The sequence below is a fragment of the Strigops habroptila genome, chromosome 2, assembly GCF_004027225.2.
Source record: "Strigops habroptila isolate Jane chromosome 2, bStrHab1.2.pri, whole genome shotgun sequence".
Classification (NCBI taxonomy): Eukaryota; Metazoa; Chordata; class Aves; order Psittaciformes; family Psittacidae; genus Strigops; species Strigops habroptila.
Genome location: NC_044278.2, coordinates 6,456,083 through 6,481,878, shown reverse-complemented (window position 1 = coordinate 6,481,878; position 25,796 = coordinate 6,456,083). Strand labels below are relative to the sequence as shown.

At 37.0% G+C, this 25,796-nt stretch overlaps 1 protein-coding gene across 2 annotated transcripts in view; it reads right to left on the bottom strand.

The window, feature by feature from the left end:
• The window catches only part of GBE1 (1,4-alpha-glucan branching enzyme 1), a 149,793-nt gene that overhangs the window by 95,185 nt on the left and 28,812 nt on the right, over window positions 1-25,796 (bottom strand). For both annotated transcript variants that reach the window (XM_030471566.1, XM_030471567.1), the window contains exons 2-3: window positions 21,985-22,154; window positions 15,444-15,559 (exon numbers count right to left, since the gene is read on the bottom strand). In XM_030471566.1, the coding sequence (XP_030327426.1) occupies window positions 15,444-15,559; window positions 21,985-22,154 (286 nt within the window). The remainder of the gene's footprint in view (window positions 1-15,443; window positions 15,560-21,984; window positions 22,155-25,796) is intronic.

Genomic DNA, 25,796 nt, shown 5'->3' with positions numbered 1-25,796 from the left:
CTAGGAGCTCTTTTGGAGTATCATAATTTTACACAAGCGCAAAATTGAAACAATTTCTAGATTAATGTTGTACGGGGACCTTGCAGAAGACATTGTATTTGAGGAGCTGGTGATCCTGAACAACCATTTCTGCTCTATAGAGTAATTAACGCAATCTGTAACTTGTAGAATACCTTCGGGAAAGGGTTGAGAATCAAGGGGTGGAAAAGGTTGTGTTGCTGACTGTGAGAGCACTGCACATTTAGAAGCTAGTGACAACAGGTCCATGCTGTGCTGCACATATCCCTTGGATGCAGGACAACCTCATCCATAACAGAGGGACCTGGCAGCAGCTCTCCCTTGGTATCGACAACTACACCACCCATATGGCCTTGCCTTTGTCTTAAACTCCAGCAAGAAATTCTCATGTGAACATGTTCTATTCACATGAGCATGCGAGGGGAAAATCTACCAGGGCACTGTCTGATGCCACACATGTTGACCAGTATTTGCAGGTGAATTACTCACTATCAGTATTCCTCCTATAATTGATGCAGTAATTTTATGAAGCCAACCATCGTTAGGTCTTTCTTGTTGAAATGCAGGAAGAATCCTGATCCATCTCACTTAACTCCCCCTATTGCACCTCCCCATTTCCTCAGCACTGGTTCTGCTCAGTATTTTGGCTGCCATTAAAATAAACCACAGAAGGTTAGCAAATTTAAACCCAAGAAATGTACAAGCAAGTAAAGTCCTGAAATTCTTCATTCCACTTTTGTTAAGAAGTTGATGGTTGTTTTTCAGGTTTGGTTGTTGGGGGGTTGGTGGAAGAGAAACATATCTATATATGTGAATAGCTTCAAATGAAAAGGTGGGGTTTAAGCTTCCCCCCCCCCCCCCTTTTTATTAACAAGGTGACTTTTCTTTGCTCTCAGTTCCTGATACATATTCTAGAAAGAGACAATTATCAATAAACTGCCTTTTCACCTGTGGCAAGTGTTCTTCATTATTTTGATTCATTATCTGTATCCTTAACCCAACCACACAATACCAGATAAAAATACATATACGCAGTAGGTTAATGGAAGTTGGTAAAGCAAGGAAGTGTGATTGCTGTGTCTCTCCGTACCTGTTATTGTAACTCTAACAGCTCAAAACTGGTTATAAGAAGGAATAAGAATATATAAAACACATACAGACCACCTAATTAGTAAAACCTGAGAAAGTTATTTGAAACACTGTACGAATGCATGGAAAATGTATTCTGTTAACTGTGCTAACAAATCTGGCCAAAAGAGTATTGCTGCAAATTACATGAACATTATGAAGATCCTCCTGGCTGACAGCATTTACAATTTGCAAGTTACTCTTAAAATAATAAATATTATCTCCTCTTTCTGATATCACACTTCTGATAATGCTATTGCTTGTTCTATTAATTTGTCCCAATTTACCCACCACAGAAATAAGGTAATTACTGTGTATCATAACCATACCTAGCTGCTCATGTCAGCATTCCTTTTTTCCTAACATTCTAGTGTAATTTATACTGCACAAGCTTATGAGGGGATATACATTTTAAGAAACATAAGGTAATTAATCTAAATTCAGAACATTATTCAATTAGATGTAGTACTGGTTTAATCCAAAGATGATGGGAGGGGGGAAGAAAAAGTGTATTATGAAATACTAAAAGCAGTCATGCATGCTCTTTAATCCATTAAGCAATGAAAAACATTTAAGAAAAACAGAGATTAAAACCACATTGAAATTAGCAACCGGTTATTTTGCTTTTTTTTAAGCCACAGTTCTACAGTTTTGCTGCACATTAACCAACCATTTCTCTGTATCCCATCCTTCTGATATCACATAAGAACTTTTGTTGCTCCCTAGTCACTCAACCCACATTGACCCTATTTTCCTTTGTTTCTCAGGCATCCTTGCACTTTATTTACTGGTTTTGCAGAAGTTATTTTGTTTAAGTACTAGTTTTGCTTTGAATAAAAGCCCCTACAAGGTCAGGTTTATTGGTTATACTTTTCAGGAACTGAGAGACTTTTACAGAAACAAGGTCCCACCAACTTTCATAGCCAGAATTCTAACAGCTGTAACTAAAACTTCTAAGAAGCAGAGGCATACATGTATTTGTCATGTATTACGATATTAACAACAGAGAGCCATAAGGAGGTGGTGCTGATCTACCACTTTCTGCAAGTGTTGGGTTTACACACTTAGGCTTAAAACATGTAAGTCTGCTCTTTTTTAAAATTCACAGGTTTTGGTTTTCAATATTTATTTTAAAATTTAACTTCTGTTTTTATTATGACAAATTATATGAAGTTTCCCATGTTCTAAAGAAAATTTATCTAACAATAGAAGTCATACAACTTAACCCTGCAAATGTCAGAAAACCTCTTAAAAAAATGGGGGAAGCACTTATTTTAAACAAGTATTCAGAAAATCTATTTGTTGCCTTCTTCACAGTATAGGTCTTCATGAGGAATATTTTCCAAATATACCCAGCCATGGTTGCATCTGGATGAACCTCACCACAATAGTAGAAACCTCAATTTTTCCTCATATGTTGCTGTCATCTTTGAACATCATAAACTGTGCTCAGAGAAAGCTTAGTCAAGAACAGAATTAACCCAGTAAAGGTATCATTACGACACTAAAGCTGGTGAAGTCGAATCCTGTTCTCTGGTTTACATGAACATAATTAACATAGTTCCCTTAAGACCTCTATTAAGTGATCCCTCACAATTTCAATTAATTTCAATTCTCATTTCATATGCTTGCTAAAACTTTTCCTTAATTTTATGTGAATCCCATTTACTGAATCTTTCCTTATTATCAAGCTCTATACTCAGTCAACTTATTTCTCTCTCCTGATATTGGGGAAAGATGAATTACAAGCAGAAAGACTTCAGATAGTATTTTCTAAAGTTTCTTGAGACAGAACTCCCACACCATCATGGTTAGCTGAGGCATGAGCAAGAAAAGAAGAAAATCTGCTAAAAGATGAATGGCACCCCCAAAAAATAGCAATTCAGCCCGCAGCTGACAAAAATAACTAATGGAAGTGGTCCAAGAGCTTTCGCTCTTGTTTTTGCTTTGACATTTCTTGAAGTAACTGCAAATAAATGAAAGCTGTAATAAAAGCAGTAATAATATAAAGCACAAACTTAAAACTGAAAGAAAGGTGAACAACTCCTGCTCCATTAACCCCAAACTATTACTTGTGGTCCATTCTCTGAAGTGTTAGATATAAAAAGCAGCTGCAATGTGTACTCTGCACCTGCTGCTACAGGTTATATATGCATAAAGAATACTCGGTATAGTCATTACAGAGCCCTTCTGACAAAGTATCTATGAGTCTATCTAGCAGATACTGTACTTTTGCTCCAATTTGCCTTTTTTTCACTACTCATTTCAAATTCTTAAAAGTTATGATGCACAGACTAAGACCACTTAGTTCATTGACATTTTATAGCAGAGTTCACATTTTTCTACTTAATCTTCTCTAAAGAACATATATAAAATCATGATGTTTATTAAATAGGCCTCTTCAAATGGGCCTTGGGATTTACCTACTTAGCTTTTAAAAGGTATGTCCCCATTCTTTCCTTAACATATATGATACCATTTGATATAAACATTACAGCTCCCATTAAATAAAGCTTTAAAAACATGTACTATGAGAGCATGAAATGCATTTGTCAAGTGGACCAAGCAAAGTGGCAGAAGTTTAGCCTCTAACCACAGCTAACCTGTTTGTTCTACACTTAATTAAGCTGTAAAGAAAGTCCTATGTGAAAACGGTCACTACTTCTGACTCTATTATCAGGGGAGGAGTTTTCCACTTTTGCTGGCTCTCTAAGAACATAGAGAATATGTGATGTTGGCTTTTAAGAACATAATAGAGAATACAGGTAAGGTTGCTAGCAAAAAAAAATCAGTTAAACTTAGTTGTAACATGTAGTAAACAATCGGGCAAAGTATGTAGAAATTCTGCAGTAGGCACTTAATAGACACAACACTCCTTTGTCAATGTTTTGATATTACAGTTATGTACCTGCATTATGGCTCACCCTTGGCTTTCCTCAGCTTTGTGACCTAAGTCATCTTTAAAATACTTACAAACATGAGTTACACAAAATTGTCAGGGAGGAGAAGTAATGCTGGTCACTACAGAAACCACCACAAGAGGATAACTGTAGGGAGAGAAAGAAAATCCAAGTTTCCTAGGCAAAATAATACATCCTCCTCCTCAGTTTGCATGTTTAAACTGTTAAGAAATAGTCAAAGCTAAGTTAATAAAACTATGTATCAAGAGTTATATTTACACTGCCCAAATTTAGGAGGACAGAAAAGCAAAGAGAGACAACAACAGATGAAGAGACCTTGCAAGTGAGCAGCTCCGTGGTACTTACTTGCCAGCTGGAGTTAAAACACACCACTTACCCACTGGACATTTGGAAACTTCTAACACAAGATACTGGAGAACTCAAAGTTAGTCATGCAGGATTTGCTTACATTAACACTAGATACAGCTCACCTGAAAAGTTTTGGGTTTTCCCCCCTCCTCTAGTGATAAATACATTCACACAATAATACGTAAAACCTCAAAATGATTGATGACCTTTGAATATCACATGATTCTGTCTTCCAAGTGAAGTTATCAGTGTAACAAGTGAATGCTCTCACACAAAGAAGCAAGCGTCAAAGGCAGAATGAAAATCTCCTTCAAAATTTGGCATTAAAACTTACTCTATAAAAAGACATGGCACAGATATACAATTCATATAAGCACTATTGTAAAACAATAAAAAGTGAAGAGCTTAACCTAAGCTGCTTATTTTTTTGCATGTAAAGGTAAAAAATATCTTTTTTTTCCATTTTCCGTTATAGGGATGTTGGGTGTATTTTCAACACTTCCCCTGAAGCACACTTGAAGTTTAGCATCCAAAACAGCTGTAATTAAGTGCAGCGGATTTCACACACGAGTACACCCAACATTGTGAAAACATGTCCTGGTAATCCAAGGTTTAAGGCATCAATGCTGCTGAAGTGATTAGTTTTGAAGTAAGAACTTCTAGATCTGAATAAAAATCCCTAGAAAACTGAAATGTATGGCTGTGCTAAGAGCAAACATACAGCCAACAATGGCTGGCTTTGAAGGCATGTAAAAGCTGGTGTGCAAAGGTGCATTCCAATATTCAAAATGCTGGACTGCTGGAAGACAAAGCAGGACGTAAATCTTGCAAAACACTGGTATCACGTGACAACACATTCCATGTCTGCCCTACTAGAATATAGGGAAATTATGAAATGGGGAGTAAGCTGTAGGATAAAAACAAGTACAGTGTTTACAGGTCTGTTTTGATGATGCTTAAAACTCTAAAAAGCTGCTTGTTACAGTTAAGGAGCAACCATCACTCTGAGAGCAGTGTACTGTCATACAGAAAAGGCAGCAACACACTGGAGCAATTCAGAAGCTGAAATAGGTTTAATTTAATTCAATGGTGCTTCCAATGCAGGACAATTGAGATTCAGAGGCCTCAATTTTTGAGGCTCTTGGGTATGGCACTGTTCTGCCTTTCCAAAACAGCGTGGGTCTTCCGTATCACCCACAGCACACCTGCCAATCCCTTCTACATGTCACAGGGCATTTAAAGGAAAACTTGGGACTTGTATTCAGGCAACTTCCAACCTGCTGTGACTCAGTGAATTTTCTTGGCCTTTTATGATCAGAAGCCACACGTTGCTATCTATAACAATAAAAAGTCTGAAAGTTTTACAAGTCTAACAACTGTAAAAGTTTAATCACAAATACAAATTTAGGTAAAGTGTAAACCCATGTGTAAACTGGAGCTTAAGACGGTTGTGCTGTTGTTATGACAGATGAAACTGAACAGTAACAGGCCACAAAACATCACAGTTGAAATTCATACGTTTATGAATATCCCCTTTCTTTTTGTGTCTGCCTACCTTCATCTCCTCTTCCCATCACTTCCATTTGGCTACCTCATCTTCTAGTGCAGACATACACAGATCTTTAGAACAGTGTGAAAGAAGAATTCAAATGACAGTTACATATAAGATGAGACAGTTTCTCTGCCTAGCTTCCACTCCTTTAGCTTTCAGTTCCTGCATCTAAAGCAGACTTTAATTCCACACACGAGCATTGAATTCAATTATGATGTGTTCCTGTAAGTTGTCTGCTCTATTTCCACTGATGATGATGATACAGGGTCACAGATTAGAATTACAGAAAGAAGCCATGCTGCCTTGATAGTTCCTTATTTTTTAATATTTATTTTCATTTAAAACTAGCATCTGCCAGACTTTTTTTTTTTTTTAGGAATAAAAGATTAAGACTGGTATTTCTGCAGTTCAGGATATTTGTCATATAGTGGTTTGTCATTTATACTCAGGTTGGGGAGAGGAAAACGAGGAGGTGATAACTAGATAGCTGATGAATATCATCAGCAAGCCAATAAACTGCTCTGAAACACTGTATTATTATTTCATTACTTTAATAGTTTCAAAGCACATGGAATGATTGTTGGTGTATGTGGCTTTTAATACAACGATGAAATTAAATTGGCCATCAAACCAACAATAGCTAACATAATGAGAGAGTGGACTAGCTTTAATAAAAACATGGAAATGTCAGCGACTTGTTATTTCTGTAAGGGCAACAAGCTGTTATTTCAATATTTTACAATTTATAGTATTTCATTAGCTTCATATTTATTCATTTCTGAGACACGATTATCCAAATGTAAAAGCCACAAGAACACAGGTGGAAACACCACCTTATCTCAGTAACATGCCCCTGATTTGAAAGTAGAGGTTAACCCAAAACCTAACAGCATGTCAAGAGTAGGTCTTAGCAACTCCAGATAGTTTATGTTAGATGTTGCAATAATGAAACCAGGTTTTTTCCACTACATGAAATTTATTAGAGATTAAACATCAATGTGTTTCCCTCCCTCAGTTGTTGTAAGAGTGCATAGGGAAGGCAAATAACTGCTGGTACATTGAGATGTTTCGTAGTGTAATATACACTGTAGAGAAAGAAAAGTTTACATTTTTACTTTTGCAAATAGAGGGTAACCCAGAGAAAGCACTACAAATGTACAAGAATACAAAAGGAGCTGAACCAATTAATCTATCCAAAGCTTTTTTATACATTTTTTATACATTGCTGTTGTAAGAAAATCTGGTCTCAGATTTTATTTCCTGAAAATGCAGTTCAGTTCCAAAGACAGTCCCTGCATTCAAGTCACCAACACAATCCTGCTGTAAGATCATATTTCTTTTTTCTTAAATGGTTCATCCTCTTCTCAACCCCAAGTTGCTACAGAAACAGAGAACTGAAGTTTTACCATCAGCTGAAAATACCTTTCTTCCTGTACACCTCAGCTGTGTGCTGTTCTTCCACAAAGCATATCTAATTCTGAGTTTAGCACCCAGGATACAACACACAGTTCTGATGATCTTTTGCCAGATATGACCTAAATGGAGCCCATTTATACAAGTAAATAAAATCGCACCACGCTGTCTTCTCCACTCATGCAGAGGAAACCACAGGGCAACTATTACTATTGTCATCCTACAGGTCATACTGGTTTGTGAGAGAAGCACTAGAGTCTAGAGGCAATGTTTTTAATAGATGGGATTATGGCAGAACACTTTCCAGTAAGGTAATGCAACCTACTGCAGAACCTGGGACCAGAATTCAGACTTCTTGGCCTGGTACAGCCTGCTTTAAAGAAGATTTAGATGAAAATACAAAAGCCTGACAAAGGCAGGGCTATTCTATCCCAAATCAAGAGCTTTATTCTGGAATCGTTTCATTCAACTTGATAGTTTTTTAGAGACCAGACAAAACATTTCCCTCTTTAATAGCCTCAGAAATAGAAGGTAAAGAATGAAGAAGCAAACATTTCTTCTTCACTAGTGCCTTACTCCACTTGCTACTGCACAGCCCTGCCTAACAAAGCTCAGGAGAGGCAGCAAGGAGGAAAAGGGATCAGTTGTTCAAAACTTCAGCTTCCCCTGGCCAGGAAGAAGAACCCCAAATCAGTGCAGGGGGAAGGATGGAAAATGTGATCTTTCCAGTACTTACACTGAAAAACTTTACCATGCTCTATTACTACCGCTCCCAAACACCCAGAAGAAATCAAGCGTACCTGTTAAGGTGCTTACAGTCACTGGTCTTATTTCCTAACAAGCTAATTGAGTATAAACCTTGAAAAGAAGTTTCTGAAAGAATGGACAGTGTGTTGCTTCTGCCAGGCTCTTCTCCTTCCTAAATTGCAAAACGGTTAACTGGAAAGAAAAAGCAATAGAACACTCTAGTCACATTATGCCAAGTCTCCCTTTCTCCAACTTTTTTTTCTTCAACAGATTAAGATTACTGACAAAATTAAGTCAGCTGAGACAAAGCTGTATAGTTTGGTTGGTTGGTTTTTTCTTACGAGCAAATTTCTGGCAAAAAACCTATTATAGGGACAAGCATTCAAATCATATACTGAAAAAATACTCCTGAGTTATTGGACACATAGTAATACTTCTCAGGTGGTTTATATGTTTAACAAAGGGAGGAATCTGTGTGCTTCCGAAGCCATTGGGAGAGGGGTCTATTTGCTGTGCAGATTATTTATCTGTAAATATACCGCAACATCAGCTTTTAGACTCTAAACTTATCAGGGATATTTAATATTTGTTCAGAATTCCACCTTCTTTCCCCTTCCCTTCTCCTCTGGGGAAAGAAAATAAATTAGAAAAAACAAATTATCAAGATACAAAAGCAGCAAAAGGCATGAAGTCATGCCTTAATCTTCCAAAAGAGGGAGACATAGCTCCATTTGTGAATTATGCATTTCAATTGGAGTGAAGAACCCAAGAACACATGCTTAACTAGTTTACTATATCAGATTAAAAAGGAAACCTTCTGTTCTTTTTTCCATTCCCATGCTTCTCTTTGAAAACTAACATAAATTAGAAAATACTAATAAAAATACAGGAAATACTATATTATTCATTATACCTATTTGAATATAAAAAAAAAAAAAGAAAACTGAGATAGTAGCCTAGTATTATAAAAATACCTATGTATAGATAGAGATAATACAATAGTAAAATCAACCTGTTAAAATCCAGGAAGCCATAGGAGGGTTGTTAAAAATGAAAGCAATATCACATAGAAATATTCTTAGTAGGTTTCAACAGGCACAAGTGTAAAGACAACATTTCACTTCATCATCATTACCTATCCTAAAAGTACATTAACTTCTAAAGGAAGTAACAATGGGCTTTAGAACTGTTAGCTACACAAAGGTGGCATTATTGAGGGATAACCAGTTTATTTTTACCAAAGGGAACCACCCCATGTATCTATGCTGCAGGACAGCATTCAAGCTTCTCTATCAGTCTAGAAGCTAAATTTTGATCAAAGTTTTAAAAATCAAATTAATAAATCAAAGGAAAACTGGAATCTCTAAAATAGAGAGTTCAAGAAATACTTTTTCCCCTCATTATGACTTCACCAGAATCAAGTTACTATAACAACAGTGATGTAGCTCAAAGACTATAAAACTTTGTAAGCATAATAGAAAAGCATTCATATATGTATTACGTAACTGAGAGGCTTGGGGTTTGAAAAGCAACCATAATAATCAAGCGCATTACGCACAATAAGTGTAACTTATTAGAGTTGTTTCAAGCCACGTCAAGTAGAAAAGAAGCTGCTGAAGTATGTAATAGGGGCACCCAAGCATTAAGTATTACTTGTCCTTTATACAAACACTTTATAGTTGAGGATAACGGCTGCATAATGCGCCTTGCAGTTGGGTGACTGTGGAATAGCATGCTTGCTTTTTGATGCTCCCATTCATGGCAGCTGCAAACTGACAGCAAAATGTCTTTTGGGGATGAGGCAGGTTACGCTCAACACCCTCCACTTCCTGTAACATACTCCCTTATAATGTCTTCTTATATTGGGGGCAGCCCACAGCCCCTTCTGCTGTCCTCTCCTCACTCAACAACTCAAGAGTCCCTTAACATATTAGATCACACTCTCTTTGGTGTCTAATAAAAAAATAGTGAAGAGAATCATCACATATTCCTTCTGTCCTGAGGTCATCAGACATGGATGAGCTCACTTGAGCTCATCTTGTTAGGTGATGAGCTCCTCCACATCTTGTTAGGTGCACTAACTTAACTGCTTTGTGACATTCTAAAGTAGGACACCTTGAATGCTTTATAATAATGACTCAGGGAATTCCTTCTCAGACAGTTCTGATGTTGGCTGTGTTGCCAGTACAGATACCATCTGACAAGACTTGGACATCCAAGCTGTGGAATAAATCCAAAGCTTATCTTTCACTCTCTCCTTGACCTATAATCTTTCTCTGAACATTACAGACCAATACAGCTGAAAATGACGAAGTACATACCACTAAGTTACACTGAAGAGTGTCAGAAGCTTTACCTAATAAGTAGCCCTATCTTCAAAACAAAGCAATTCCCCTAAAAAAAGACAGCCATGTTTATATATACTTAATATGGACTCTTAAGACTTCAAATTCCTTTTCAAGACTCCTTCTTTAAAATCTCCCTCCCTTTTCCTCCAAACCTCCCCCCCGCCCATTTTGCTTTAGCACACACCAACTATTAATTGAAACAAGTAGTCTGTATGGGTAAGTTAAAAGCAAAGTATCTTTAAATAGCAAAACCTCCTACCAAAGAATTGTGCAATCTTGCAGTCACAAGAGAACTAAGCCTGCCAAAACAACTGAACGAGACTATTTTGAAGTGCTGAGCTCAGTCTGCAAAGAAGTCTCCAAAGACCAACAGTCCACTGCATTACAATGCTTCATCGCTGCTACAACCTCTCCTATGAATCCACAAGTAGTTGCACGTTGTTTAACAAATCCAAACAGGCAAAGTCAAGAGACCATTTACCTCCCAATAAAATAACAATTCTTCCTACTAGCCAACCTAATCTGTAACCTAGATTAGTCTATGTAACTTGCTGAAGGGTCATGTCTTGCAATCAAGCAATGAAACGTGAAGGGTATTGCCACAGATTTAACTAGTGCTTTACTTCCTATTCAGCATCCCTGTTATCTAGAAATGTATATGCCAGATGACTTAAGTCCTGTTCCCTAAAGTTCAAAATGCCAGGAATGCCACGTCTGCTCTTCTTGCACATAGGTTACATACCACAATGCTGCAGAACACTTGTTTCATTCACTGTTCAACTTAGCAGACCTGGTGATTTTTTTTTTTTTCCAGCCTATGCACCATTTAAGACATGAAATTTAAGTGACATGGAACTTAACAGACTATGAGCAAGGATATTGCCCACCCCCCAGCTAAGGTGAAGAAGTATTAGAAGTGATTATATTTGTTAATGTAAGAAACCAGTGAACACTTCCTCAGGAAGCTTCCCATTGAAATCAAGTTTTCTTCCTCTGCTAGTGGTACCTGGGGCTCCCTTTATAAAAGCTGTCTAACTGCATGTAACCTATTTCGTATTGAGAACAATCAGCCATTGGAATTATGTCCCAGGTGGAGTGGTGGATTCCCCAACACTGGACACTTAAAATTCAGTGGACAGGGTACTGGGCCATCTTGGCTAGCCTTTGGCTTTTGCCAAGAAAGGCTGGACCAGATGATCCTTGAGGTCCCTTCCAACTTGGTATTCTATGATTCTATTTACATCTTATGCCACAGAAACACTTCTATAGCTAGGATCCTAACTGCCAGCCTGTTATCCCATTATTAAAGTTCCCCAGGTTTTCACATTCTCATTAAAAAACACCTTCACGTTTTGACTGCAGACTGCTTGAAGCGCATGAGACCTGAACTCAAAGCCAGTCTGATACTATGCTGCTGGACTTCCTGACCAGTAGGGTCAGCTCCAACACCATCTACTTCATCAGTGACAGTAATTACACCTGATGAATTTTACTAACAGTGGTTCACTGACACTGATTAACCCACCTGCTCACCATATTTGATTCCTTTTCAGGGTTTGCAACTTAACAACAGAGCATGCAGATCTACTACAAAGCATAGGATCGAGTAGTAAAAACTCTAAGGATTAAGTTTTAATAATATTCTTTGCAACTAACTTCCCCCTCCCATGGATACAAAATGTACTTTTAGGTATTTCTAAGCATGATTAATCTGCATTTTCTGCATTGTTCCCTGGTACTCCCATCAAGAATATTAAACAAGTCCCCGATGCAGATACTAAGATCTCAATTTTTGCCACACTGTCTCCACCCCTAAATTCCACTGATGCTATTTCAAAATTAGAATCAGTTTTGAATGCTGATTTCAAAAATCAGCACTTTTTTGAATGAAAATCACTATTTTCAGTGATTTTCTCACAGTGAAAACTCAATCTGCAGGAATTTTTAAGCAGTCGTAAAACTCGTTTCTAAATAAACAGTAAAAGAACAAATTGGAACACTGATTAAACTCCTGCATGCATATGACAGCACATGAGAAGACTTGCTAAAGAAGCCTACCCATGTTAATTTTCCCTAAAAGCTTGTTCTTAATTACCTTTCCACAGCATAGAATACTCTGACAATAAGGAGAGAATTCAGTAATTTTCAACCATGAGAGAAGATAAGGACACCCACCCCCCATCCGCTATCGCTGTTAGAATGACAAGCATGCTAACATTTAAAGAAACCATCTTTATAACTACACCCATTACAATAAAGAAACAGACGTAAAGTGACTTAATTCATTAAAAGCACAAAGTTTGGTTTGGGTTTTAAGTGTTTGTTTTTTAATCTGTACTCAGTTTATGACATCTGCCAGAAGTTTAGGAAGAAAAAAGAAAATCAAACACCACACAACCTTAACAGCAACTGTATTTGTTCACTTAACTCACTGTAAGTTCCCAATTGATCCATGGGAGAAAAATAAAATACCCTTCTCTAGCAGGTAACATTTTGTAGATGGATGTCATAATCGACAAGGGAGTCATTCAACTGTCATAAGCATCCGTTCCTTCACACAGAAGTGTATCAGAAGATCTATAGCAGGTTTTTTAATTACTCACTTTCTTCAATGTTTGTATTTACTTATGAGAAGACTGCCTGAAGAGCTGCAGTAGACAGTCCGCTACTATTGAAGACTGGCAAATGTTTGACCTCTGCTCCTCATCTATTTTCCTACAAAAATATTTTGTGACCTGATCTAAATTAGTGTCACCAGCTACACTCCATCCATTTCCCATTCTGGCTTAGAAATTACTTATTTAAAAGGAATGACCTTGTCACTGTTTCAGAACTTGGCATTCGCTTGCATAGAACTAAAGATGAAAACAGCAGAGACAGAAGCTAAAGATAAGGGCCTTCTGGAGGAGACATTTTCCCCCCAGGCAGATTAATCAAATCACTGCATAAATGTCTAAACTTGACTATTTTCACTTACATATTTAAGAATAATATTGGTAAAACCAGCTTTAAAACCTGTTATTCCCGCATGATTCCTTATTGAAGCAAAAAGGGGACTACCTTCACTACTGAAAACAAATAGTTTTTGTTACCTAGTCTAGTGCTCACAGAAAACAGTCCCTGTCTATGTAAACGTTAGATCTGCAATTTGCATAGTAATTTCCATCTACGGTCAACTCAATATTCTCAGCTTCTACTGAAGAACTGCAAAACTATGCTCTACCACACAAATCCTTGTGTTCCCAAAAATATGCACATCTGTGAACTAACAGAACCATGTAGTCAAGGAAAACTTACAGAAGAGCAGTCATTTTCTGAACCCGTTAGGGGAATGAGAGAGGATAAAAAGATCAGCCATAGCATGAGGGTAATGTACATGCCTACCACATGGAATACTGCAACTTCATCCCAGCTTTTGTGACAGATAAACCATTTTAGATCTACTTTAAACTGGAGACTTCTCACCATGTTAGTTATACCATCTGAATACATTGAAACTAAACATTGCAATGTGTTCAGTTCAGTTGCGTAGGCACCATGGAACAAAACCAAAGTGTCATGAAAGCTTACTAGCAAAGTTACAGAAGGGCCTGGGAGCAGTTCCATATGGAGGAAATCATCAATTATGATTACACTTGTGAATCAAGTCTCTAAATCTTTGAACTTTCTCGTTTGTTTTTAAAGACAAGAATATACACAAATAAGCAAATAAATAAGCAAATCTCTCGCAGGCAGACAGAACAGTCCAGCTTCACGAGTCTGTTTGGCAGTGACAACTACATACATCTTTAAAGCTGACCATGTAAAAGCACAGTTTAAGAAGTGGCAGGGTGAAAGGGCCTAAAATAATAGATACTAAAATAAGTCAAAGAGAAGAAACCAAACTCACATTCTGCTCTGCCAGCAGGAGACTGATGGCTTTTCAAAAGACTCAGAGCAAGTACAGAACCACAGCAAATCATCTTACGAATGCCTCAGTAACAAGAGTGATCAGTAGCCAAAAACTCTATATACTAAGTTATGCACAATGCAATCTTTGCTTTATGGAGTTTATATTTCAAAGAAAATGGTGAATGGAAAAGGTACTATAAGACCTGTACTTCAAAATCAGGATATATGACCAGTGACTATATAGGTAGAGACACAAAAAATAATCTTAAATTATTCCAAACATGTTTAAGAATATCTGCTCTTTGCTATTATGTTAATAACTATCAGTACTCCTCCTCATTCACACCTCTTATCTCTACACTACGCACAGAATATCCTACAGCAGGTGAGCTCAATTGTTTTGTAGATACAACATAAAAGGTAAATTTAGCAACAATCAAAAAATCTAACCTGTTTACATCTCAAAATCATGGAAAATATTAAGTAACCATCCTGCAGTCTCATACATTACTGCATAATCACTGTGTTTCAGTTGCAGACAACTGTTTTCTTTCCTGGTCTGTAACACAGCTTTCTCATCCTTGAACGATTATTCCTAAATTTCATCCTTATTTATTACTGGAATGATTTCACAGGCCATAACAAAAAGCATAGAGATAAGCATACACATCGAGTAAGCATTTCCAGAGCATTATGCACATCTTTGTTTCAGCAAATTTCTTGTTTACCTAGGCTGATTTTCAGCAGAAAAATGAGGATTTTTATAGTGTGTTAGTTTAGTTGATGGGAGCCCTGAAAATATATTACTACTATTACACAAATCATAGAATCATAGAATGGTTTGGGTTAGAAGGGACCTTAAAGATCATCGATATTTCAGTAACTTCTGCCTATTCTTAAGCGTCACAAAGAGTTAGATGTTAATGGTTTCACTCACTGAGGTCAATTTGCACAAGCAGATAAACTGATTCTGCTTCTTAGAAGAAATAAAGGAAGATGAAATTATTTAAAAGAAAACAACGACAGCTGAGTAAGAAGGGTTACAAGAATTTGACAGAATAAGTCTAAAACCAACACCTTTAGCCTTGATCCATGGGGCACAGGAGGACAGCCATCTTGTCCAGGTGGAATGAGTAACTCCCACTTCCCATATTCCATCTTCTTATATGGATGAGAAAATGGATTCCAGCCATCTGCAATGTAAGAAAAAATAGCAGGTGTACTTATCTTAATATGACCAATTACCATTCAAAGCTATTAACACTGTTACATCTTTTTCGGAATAAACTTCAGTGATGGCAGACACAAATACTTTGATATCTGATATCATACACACTCAAAAGCGTTCCGCTAAAATGCGCAAGACTTTCACTAGGAAACCATACTTCAATTCTAATTTCACAATGATTATATTATTTCTACTCCACCTTTGTGAAGCAACCTGCTCTAGTGGAAGGTGTCCCTGCCAATGGCAGGGGGGTTGCAACTAGACGCGCTTTTAAGATCCCTTCCAATTCAAACTTTTCTATGATACTATATTTATTTCATTTCAGGGCATGTAAATTGCAAACAGCTAAACTGCCTGAAATAAACTCAGGCAAAAATGGGAAAATAGAAGAAAGATGAAAAAAGTAACAGACATCCTGAGTTGCAAGAAGACTACTTTAAGGAACTTGTTGGGGTTTGTGATAGTCAAGCCCTCCTTATGTGAATTATTACCAGCTCTTTCAATCTTCTTCCTGTAAAGAAGCCTTCTTCAACTGAAGGCTGACTTCAAAGAGGAAGTGGCTCAGGCTTCTTTTGGTTTTACTGCTTGGTTTTCAGATTTTTTAGCAAAGTATAGCCAAAAAGCCTCAGAAAAGGGAAAAAACCAAACCAACAACAAAACACAATAACAAATAACACAAACCCAACCAAAACAATCCCCAACCAGCCAAAAACTGAATAGCAGACTATTCATAAGTTGAAAATATAAAGATAAAAAAAAACCATATCCAGTTTGATAACTGGGACTTCCAAAACTCTGCCAACAGCTACAAACAGGAAAAGGCTGAGAAGATGACCAGCAGCAGAAGTCCAAGTAATCAGCTTGAATAGGTTTTTGGAAACAAGGACACCATAACAGAAAACCCATAAGCCATACACAAAGGAAAAAGCTTCTATACAGAAGTTCAGACCCCTACATCCTACCTCAGCAACATGAGGCACAAGGGAACTTCTTGCTCAGAGCTGCACCCTTGGCATGCCAGAGAATCTGTACTGAGCTTTAATCTAGAACTGACTTCTAAGCTATAATGGCTTGGATTCTAGCATTTGTCATTAAAACTCAATTCAAATGCAATACCTCCAGCTAAATCAAATTAAGTGACATCTCCTAGTTTTGTTTTCACATTGGTAAATATATAACCAAACAACTCTGAGGCTCATGGCTATCTTAGAGTTTCATATCAGAAATTAATCCTCCTCCTGCTTCTTATAGGGGAAAGGAGGGGAGGAGTACTTCTTGCATATTGACCAAATCATTTATGAATTCCAGTGCAAATGTTGTAACTGCTTTTGCAAAAGTGAAAAACCTTCATAAGCAGGTTGAATTCTCAAATGCAATAAACTCATTTCTTACAGCAATTGTATTTCTACATTCCATACACTTCTGATCAACTGAAAGTTGCTCAGAAAATACAGTCCAGCAAGCATTAACATAGCTTCCTTGAGGAAAAGATATCAGAAAATAGCAGTTCACACAGGGGGAGAGGCATCAAAATCCCACTACACCACAAGATACCTTTATATCATTTGCTTGGTACATAAATGGAGAGATTCCCTAAGGACACTACACCCTTCTACATAGTGGCCAATTATGGCTTCCTCCTTCTACATTGCCTGATGGCCAACAGCTCAACAGCAGGGTCATTAATATAATCTGCTTAAAAAGTGGCTAACCAGCTCAAATACTGACATAGAAATAAATGTCATTACTTCTCATATTACTTCTCCCTGGACATTAATAGCAGCTTATACTTTGGCCCACTGCCTTCACTAGTCTGCAGCCACAAAAGTATAGCTCTGTTTGACTTTATTGATGAAATCTATGTATTTCTCCGTACAAAGCTTTGAAGAAAGTAGCAAAAAGTTCAGTATCATATCACACTAGTATCTAGACCCCAAAAAAGCCTGAAAGTTTGCATCAAGCCTGGGGGAGGGAGGGTTCCTACTACGAAAAGTTTCCAGCCAGCTGTCAGATACCAAAACTATGAGGGCTGGTGGCATAAATTCCCCTTTCTTCACTGAAAAAAGCCTGTCAGGGCTTAAATAATAAATAAACCTCCTCCCAAAACCAACCAGCCCACCATCCTTCCACCCTCAGCTGAAGCCTTTCTGTCTAGTGCAAGAAATAGGAAGCAGAAACCAAACAGACATTCCAGAGTGATCAACATTTTAGCTCTACTGTTAGCTGGGAAGGAGGGAAAGGAAGGCAGAGAAAACAGGGAATTAAAGGACAAAAACCACAAATATGATAGTGAATTATATCAAATACCAACTTGAAAATTAGCATGTACATACTTACTCTTTCAAGTGTCTTAAAGCCAGTAACGCTTGGGATTTGTTGGGGGTTTTTGTGTTTGTGTGTGTGTGTTTGGAGGTTTTCTTGGTTTAATTATCATATTGTTTACAGATAACCTACTGAATCTCTGCATAGCCAAATACAATTTGGAGTATTCTAATTCCCAAACAAATTCTGTGGGTTGCCCTCAGAAGTTGCAGTTCAGCAACTTATTTTGAAATAGTTGATTTTAAAGTAGTCATAAATTGCCAGTAGACACCAAGTTCCTCAGCAAGACAGCATGCAAATAAAATATTCAGTGTGTTATCACTGAGAGATTTTAAGGTAGCTACAGTGTTAATACTGCCTCCAGTATCAGAAATTCAGCTAATTGCCTCATACACTTGATTTACTGAGATGCTAAAAGTACTAACTGACACATCTTAATGATTTTGGATGTTCATTTAATACTTCTCAGGTGCAGTAAAGCATCATACCAGAATACCAACAGATACAATACCTTCTCTCCAATTATGGAGTTCTAAAGATACAAAGAACTCTGCAAGTATTGGGATTTTCTTGAATTTATGTTTCTCTTTCCCCAATCCAAATACAGATTTGTACTAGATTCTACCTTTTTTCCAGAATGCACAGTGACACTAAGAATCATTCTATAAATAGGAGCTATGCCATCCATTACAAGTGTTTCAGAATGAGGCACAAAAATACTGAGAAATTCTATCTCCATATAAGAGAACTAAAATACAAAGCACGAATTGGCTATTTTTACATTACATACCATCATATTTCAGTTTAAAACCTAAAGAGCTGCTGTCATTAAAGTTCCATGTTTGTTTCTTTGTTTAAAATTTCCAACTTCTCCTCACATGGTTCAATTACAGATCTCCTTATAAAGTTTTATGAAAAAAATTTGTATTAAAAGAAATCCTGATATTCAATTTAAATACAATATAATCATAAATTTAGCTTCAGACTTTAACCTGCTTGAATACTTAAAGAAAGGTTAAAGGGATTCAGTTTTAATTAAACATGTCTGTAGCAACCTGAATCTAAATCTTAGGAGTTTGCAACCCAATTTCTCATCAGAATATTATTAAAGCTCATCTGAATTGAATGACAATCTTCCATTCCTCTAGGCTTTCCAAGTATTCTATCGTTCCCTTTGGGAATGAATACTTTGCTATGACTGATTAATATGATATAGGACAAACAGGTTTTCCACATTAAAGAGAACTACTTTTTAGGGTTTTTTAACTTCTTACTGCCACATTTCATTAGCATCCAGACACAACCACTCTAAGATATTAATCCTAAATTTCTACTTCATATGATGTATTACTTGAAATATTTGAAAGGAAAGAGTTTAGAAAACCATTCCAGTTTTTAGCTGCTGTATGCTGGTATACATATTTTACTCAGCACTTGTCAGGCCACCCTTAAAATACTGTGTTCAGTTTTGGCCCCCACTGTCCCAAAAAAGATGTGGACAGGCTGGAGTGGGTCAAGAGAAGGGCCATAAAGGAAGGACTGGGAAGCCTGCCATGTAAGGAAGGGGTTAGAGAACTGGGGTTGTTCAGCCTTGAGAAAAGAAGCCTTAGGGGAGACCTTATCACCATGTTCCAATATTTAAAGGGTGGCTACAAAGAAGATGAAGACTCCCTTTTTACAAGGAGCCACGTGGAAATGACAAGGGGTAATGGGTACAAATTAATCCTGGGGAGATTCGAACTGGACACAAGAGGAAAATTTTTCACAGCAAGAACAACCAGCCACTAGAAAAACCTCCCCAGTGAAGTGGTGGTTTCCCCAGCGCTGGCCATTTACAATCTAGACCCTTTCATCCAGCCAAATCTTGCTTTGCCGTGAAAGGTTGGACCAGATGATCCTTGAGGTCTCTTCCAACCTGGGATTAGAAGGGGTTCTATGATTCTGTGATATGTTTACTTTGTCCACCAACCTGCTAAGTCAATTTGCAAGTTATACCCTCTTTTTAAAATACTAGACATTAATTTAAAGTCTGTTTTTAAAATGGCCATCTATTAAAATGCGTATTTAAAATAAATGCATTCTAAGTTAAATTACTCAACACCGTTGAAGGCTTATATCCATCACAAACTCCTTGAGCAATGGGTGGGGTTGCAGCAAGTAGAAGAGGGGTAAGGACGAGAGTTTTCTGTGTAGTTTACACATATAAAGTTGAATTATTAAAATATCCTCATCTATCTGTTTTGTAGTCAGTATTGATAGATGAAATCACTATTATCAGCAGTAGGTGAACTGTACTCGTGATTTATTATTCAGTTGGGAATCTGAGGACATGTCTGATTCCCAGATTAAAATTCAAGTGCTACAATAACCTATCTTATCAATGTCTGGTCCAATAAAAAGATAGGGAGTATTTCAAGAAAAGCTACTCTATCATTCACTAGGTTATCTGTATCAAACAGGATCATGGCTGATAACAGTACTGCACTAACTTTTATGTAAGTCTTTTGCATCAAACCTAAGATTTAAAAAATAATAGTCTGTAAACTCGAATTATCACTGTGAATAGTGGACACAGACCTCCCACTGAGTTCTTAATGAGAAAACAGAGTTTTCTGACAATTAGATGCATTTTATGACTCTGAAAACTGACGCATAATGTGAATATTTAAACATTTTCTTTTGCTTATTCCATTTATAAATGTATTGATCTTGGGATTATGGAAAAGCAGTACTAAAACGGGTTGCTATAAAGCATTGAAAATAATCTTAATGGATCTGAAAAACACTGCCAAGGTAGTCCATTTCTTTCTTTATTACTGTACATGTATTACAGATGCTTAACTACAATGCTTTAGAAAGCACGACTAGATACTACAACTAATGGCATATGTAAAGAGTCTTATCATTTTAAAGTTACACATGCACATACAATTTCAAGTTCATTACTTCCTTAAATACAGAGTTTGTTCTTCTATAGTTTCCTCAAACAGGGGTAAGGAAGAAGGAAAACTCAACATTTAACTACTTCTGCTTAATCAAAACGTTAACTGCCTCAAATTGGCAATTCACAGTTCTTGTTATATAAATACACACACTGAACATGCACCAGACCAGTATTTCTGCAAAAGAAAAGTTGGATAAACAACACTGCACAGTTCTGAAATGAACCAAATCATTTCACAGAGAAAGTCTCAGTTCAGTAAGAGCCAGCAATGAAATTCCTAGTACCATGATGGACTAATACCTAATCCTAAAGAAAGGATAGAGAGTTCGAAGGGAAAAACAGAACTAGACCCACCATGACCCCAAACAAAAAGAGAGTGAAATTGGTATTGCAGGAGTTAAGAGCAATGCATGTCATCTCCATTTAAGAATTTGCAGAACGCTATTTCAGTGTGGTCAGCCTTCCAAAATAAGGAGCAAATTTATATTTTTGTCTTCAATGAATCATCTTCTTGGTCCTCAGAGTAAGCAATGAAATTCCTCCATGCAATCCTGCCAACTTCCTGTTTTGCCAACATCCTTCCTTCTCCTCCCCTCAAAACAGAGCACCAGGTACTCTTTCATAAATATTTTAGTTTGATTATAGGTTACCATTTTTCAGCAGGACTTTTGTCTACAATCTCATGAGCGGTATCTCTGAAAGGTCTTGATCCTTGGACAGCACAGTTAGATCAGTAACAGCAGAAAGCAGATAAAGCAAATTATTCCACTGTTATTTCTCCTTCTCGGCATACAGTTTTATAGAAGCCTAACTGCAGAGCTTCAGGAAGAACCCCAAGCAGTTTAGACACAGCCTGAAGTTGCAGTGTGATCAGGCTAGATCCTTTATACAAGTAATTGCCTTATGGGTATTAAAATATATATATATATGCGTAATACTAACAATACAATACAAATGTACATTCTTAGGCTACTGTGATGTGAAATAAAATGTTATTAGTTTAAGCTATGACATACATTTTCACTACCAGAATTTCATCATTGCTACAAAATTGTCTTTAATGAAAGAGGATATTGATCTAAATCATAGCGCAGGAGAGAAGAAATGATCCTAAAAATACTTACTGAAGTCACCCGCGAGAAACACTGCTTCTGCTCCCGGTGCCCACTCTTTGCAATATATTCCACCATCTGGAAATTGGTTAACTCCAAAGGTTTTGTAACTCTTGGAAAACTTATCAAGGCCGCCTTCGTTTTCCTCAATGTTCTTCAAGTGGTTATAAAACAGAGAATACCTTTCAATGAAGAAAAGACATTTGTAGAAAGTTCAGCATCTTTCTTACATTAAAAAGTATAAGAACATTAAAAAAGGAAACATTCAGTGAGACACTGTCACACTATATCCTAAGACTACAATATCTGATTCACTGTTCCCTACAGAAGTAGAAAAATAGAACAAATACCAGCCACACAACTTCTCTGTGGTTACTACACAATGCAAAGTTGCAATCGTCACGTTTGTATTTTCTCTACTTTATGGGAACAGTTTGCACTTTATACTACAACTCCTGATCAGCAGTCAAGAAATCATAGCATTACTACACAACAGGAGAACTTCACACTCGGAACAGCCTAGTATTTTTTCTTCCACCTTAACAATGCAGGACAAAGTCCTCCTAGGGAGAATTGTATAAGCCTGCTACACCTCTCACAGCCACTTTTAATAGACAATCTCAGGACACTGCAAAGTTTGCAGTACAGCATGTAAGTATGGAGAAACTAAAACTAGCCTGGCACTCGCAGAAAGCAGCTCCTTATGCAACTTCTTTAGAGAGGCCATCAGAAAGACTTTGCAGCCACCTGACACTTCAATGATTTGGAAAACAAAATTGCCACTTGATGGAAGTAATTACTTGGATCATACCCTACTTACACCAGAAGGACTTGAAAGGCCTTAAGCCTCTAATGTAAAAATCTGCTAGTAAAATGTTTGATGTATTTTGCTGTTTTTCACAAAGAAGCTCCCATCGATTCAAGAAGCACACATCAGGTGTACGATAATAAACAAGAGGGTCAACTTTGTCTGCTAAGATGTGAGCTACTGTGTGAAGAAGCACAGCTAAAAGCTTTAGTTAAACATTTAATTAATGCTGCCCATATGGGGTTTTTGTTTAAGTAAGACATCCCCAAGGTAAATTAGAAATGCATTTATGTTCTCCATAAAGGGAAAGGAGACTTCTGAAATGTTAAACACTACTAAGAATCCCACCAAGAACAACTTGTCTGCCTCATTACACTTACTGCATTTTGAAAAAGGAAATAGCAACAGGAAAGCAGCAAAACAGCACTATGGGATAATGCCTTTTTAGTAAAAAAGAGGCAGCCATTTGCAGTGTCAGAACTTGGACACTGAACTCTAATTTGTTTTAAAGTTATGTTTTAGAATGGGCCCTTTTATTAGTTCAAAGATTAAAATGTCTATTTACTGGTTAAGGTAAAATAACACTACCTATGCTAATTTAGTGTACTATGACTACTTTTAAGGTTAACCTCCCAGCAAGTTTTTATTATGAAGACTGATGCTCACCTTTAAAATCAGCAAGATTTGAAAATGCCCCAGGATACACTATAGCAAATACAACTTTTTGCCCATCAACCTGCATCATTCCTTTAAAACTTGCTCATGGGTAGTCCTCAGAAGTGCATGACTAACTACTACTGCTCAGTTTCATTTAAAGTGCTTGAGGGAGAGTATTTTGTCAGATTTCCAAGTGTAAGTGTATTACATATACACATAAACCCAGCTGACTGACTTAAGTTTTAACCAACTGCAATCACAGAAAGATTTATATAAATAAAGTTTAAATACAGAAACACTGAGCGAGTCACTAAAAAGCCTCAAAAGCTCAACATACGGCATTTGGTAAAAGCAAAATTACTCCATTCTTGAAGGGTTCTTCTTGGGGTGAAGGGGAGGGAAGTATTTTGATTTGTATAGTTTTAACATTTTAAGCCTTCATTTAACATATATAATTTACATCAAACAAGCTGACAGCGCTATCTGCAAATTCCCGTTTCTCAGACACACATAAGCTGTTTCAAAATTGCTGCATGTCACATCCATGATTTTTAACTAGTTCCAGTGCAGCTGAAGCAGGAACCCTTCTGTGTACACTATAGGTAGCTGTTGTAACTCTTGAAAAGATCTAACTGAAGCAATGAGTTTGACACACTTAAAGTAGAAAAGATAACTTATTTTGGAATAAGTTATCTACTTAAAATTAATCTTTTTCTCCCTGTACTCTGTACAAATACATTTTCACAGCTTTAAGAACACCTTTGGCTGGATGCAGCGTTTCCCACATTCAGAACAAAATGGTAAGATTCATCCTTAAACACAAGTCAGTCACACAAATCTCTGCAAGCTGGAAAGGAAGGAAATGATACATTTATTAACAGAAAAGAACAGCAGATCACAGAGAAAGACTGAAACCTCCAAAAAAGAAAAAGGCTGTGATACACTTCATATAATGTAGAGGCACACACATGCCAATGGCCCACTGTTCTTCCTCTATGAGTCCTCCCTAGCAAAGGGGAATCAAGCCCATTTATCTCATTCCAAAGAAATAAGCAGCAAACAAATGCAGGATTTGAGAGCAAGTTTATGGGGTGGAAGGGATGAAAATGGACTTTTAGAAAGCAATTTTGTGATTTATGTCTTTAGGGGAAAAACCACTGATAGTAATAAACACCTTATAAGCTCTGGATTCTTGTTATAAAAGCATGAAGAGTACATCTACTGGTTCCAATTTTTGTCTTTCAGTAAATTCAAAGTTTAAGCAAACACTGAGACCGTGAAACAAAGAGGTCGTGATACTCAATATGTGAAACCATCGTAAGTATTACTGTAAAAAAAAGACTATTTTTTTTGCTTACTTTACAATAGTGCTGAGCAAAATTACATGCTCAATAAAAATCATTTATTTTGGAGGATGGGAGGTCAAGGAAGGGAGAAGATTGGAGAAGTTGCTCATCAGGGATGTAAAACATTATTACAACAATAGCTTAGTGACAGAGCAAGTTAGTTCAGGTATTACTGCTGCATTATCATTCCAGATGTCATCACTTTTTAAACAACAAATGGTCTCCCCATTGTTGTTTTTAAATTATAATCTAGAAATCATTCAGTTTTAAGGTTTTGGGTTTTTTAACCACCTCCTGAAATTATCAAATATAGAACTGTAGTTTGCTCAAAGTTCACAAAAAAGAAACCCCACCAGCTTCTGGAATGGATCAATTACTTGTGCTGTAAACTATTCTGAAAACTAACCTCAGGAGATGAAACTCATCCAGACTCAGAACAAGGTTACCTGTCATAGAAGGTCTTGTGAAACAGCAGCAGCATAGTCCTGTATCCTGTTGCTGCTTTAAAGGAAAGGATTGAGTGCATGCTCATGATCAGATTTAGGAAACATAAGGTTTTGCTTTCACAGAAATTTTAGCTTTTATTTCTACACTACTGAAGTTTGTTAAAGACTTATTTTTATCCTCCAGACTGAAACTCCAGGATTACACACAAAATGACAGGAAAAAAAATAGTTGTTCCAAAAAGATTTATATTGTTGACTAATAGCAGGCAAGTGTTAAAAGAGGAGATAGAGATGCTACACTGTTAAGACTGGAAGTTATGTCATGTTCAGCTATGCATCCATACTTCTATGACACATATGTAGTCACACAGATGCTGGACACATGGGACACTTCAAAAGTGAGACAATCTTGTAAAAGCCTGGACATGCGAACAGAGTCAGCAACAGCATCCAGAGCTACAAGACAGGACAAAAGGCTGATGCCTGCTTTCACACTTTAAGTCTTCACAGCTTAATGAGTGACTGCAAAACCTTAAGATTTTCCCACTTTCCTGCATTAAAGTTGAC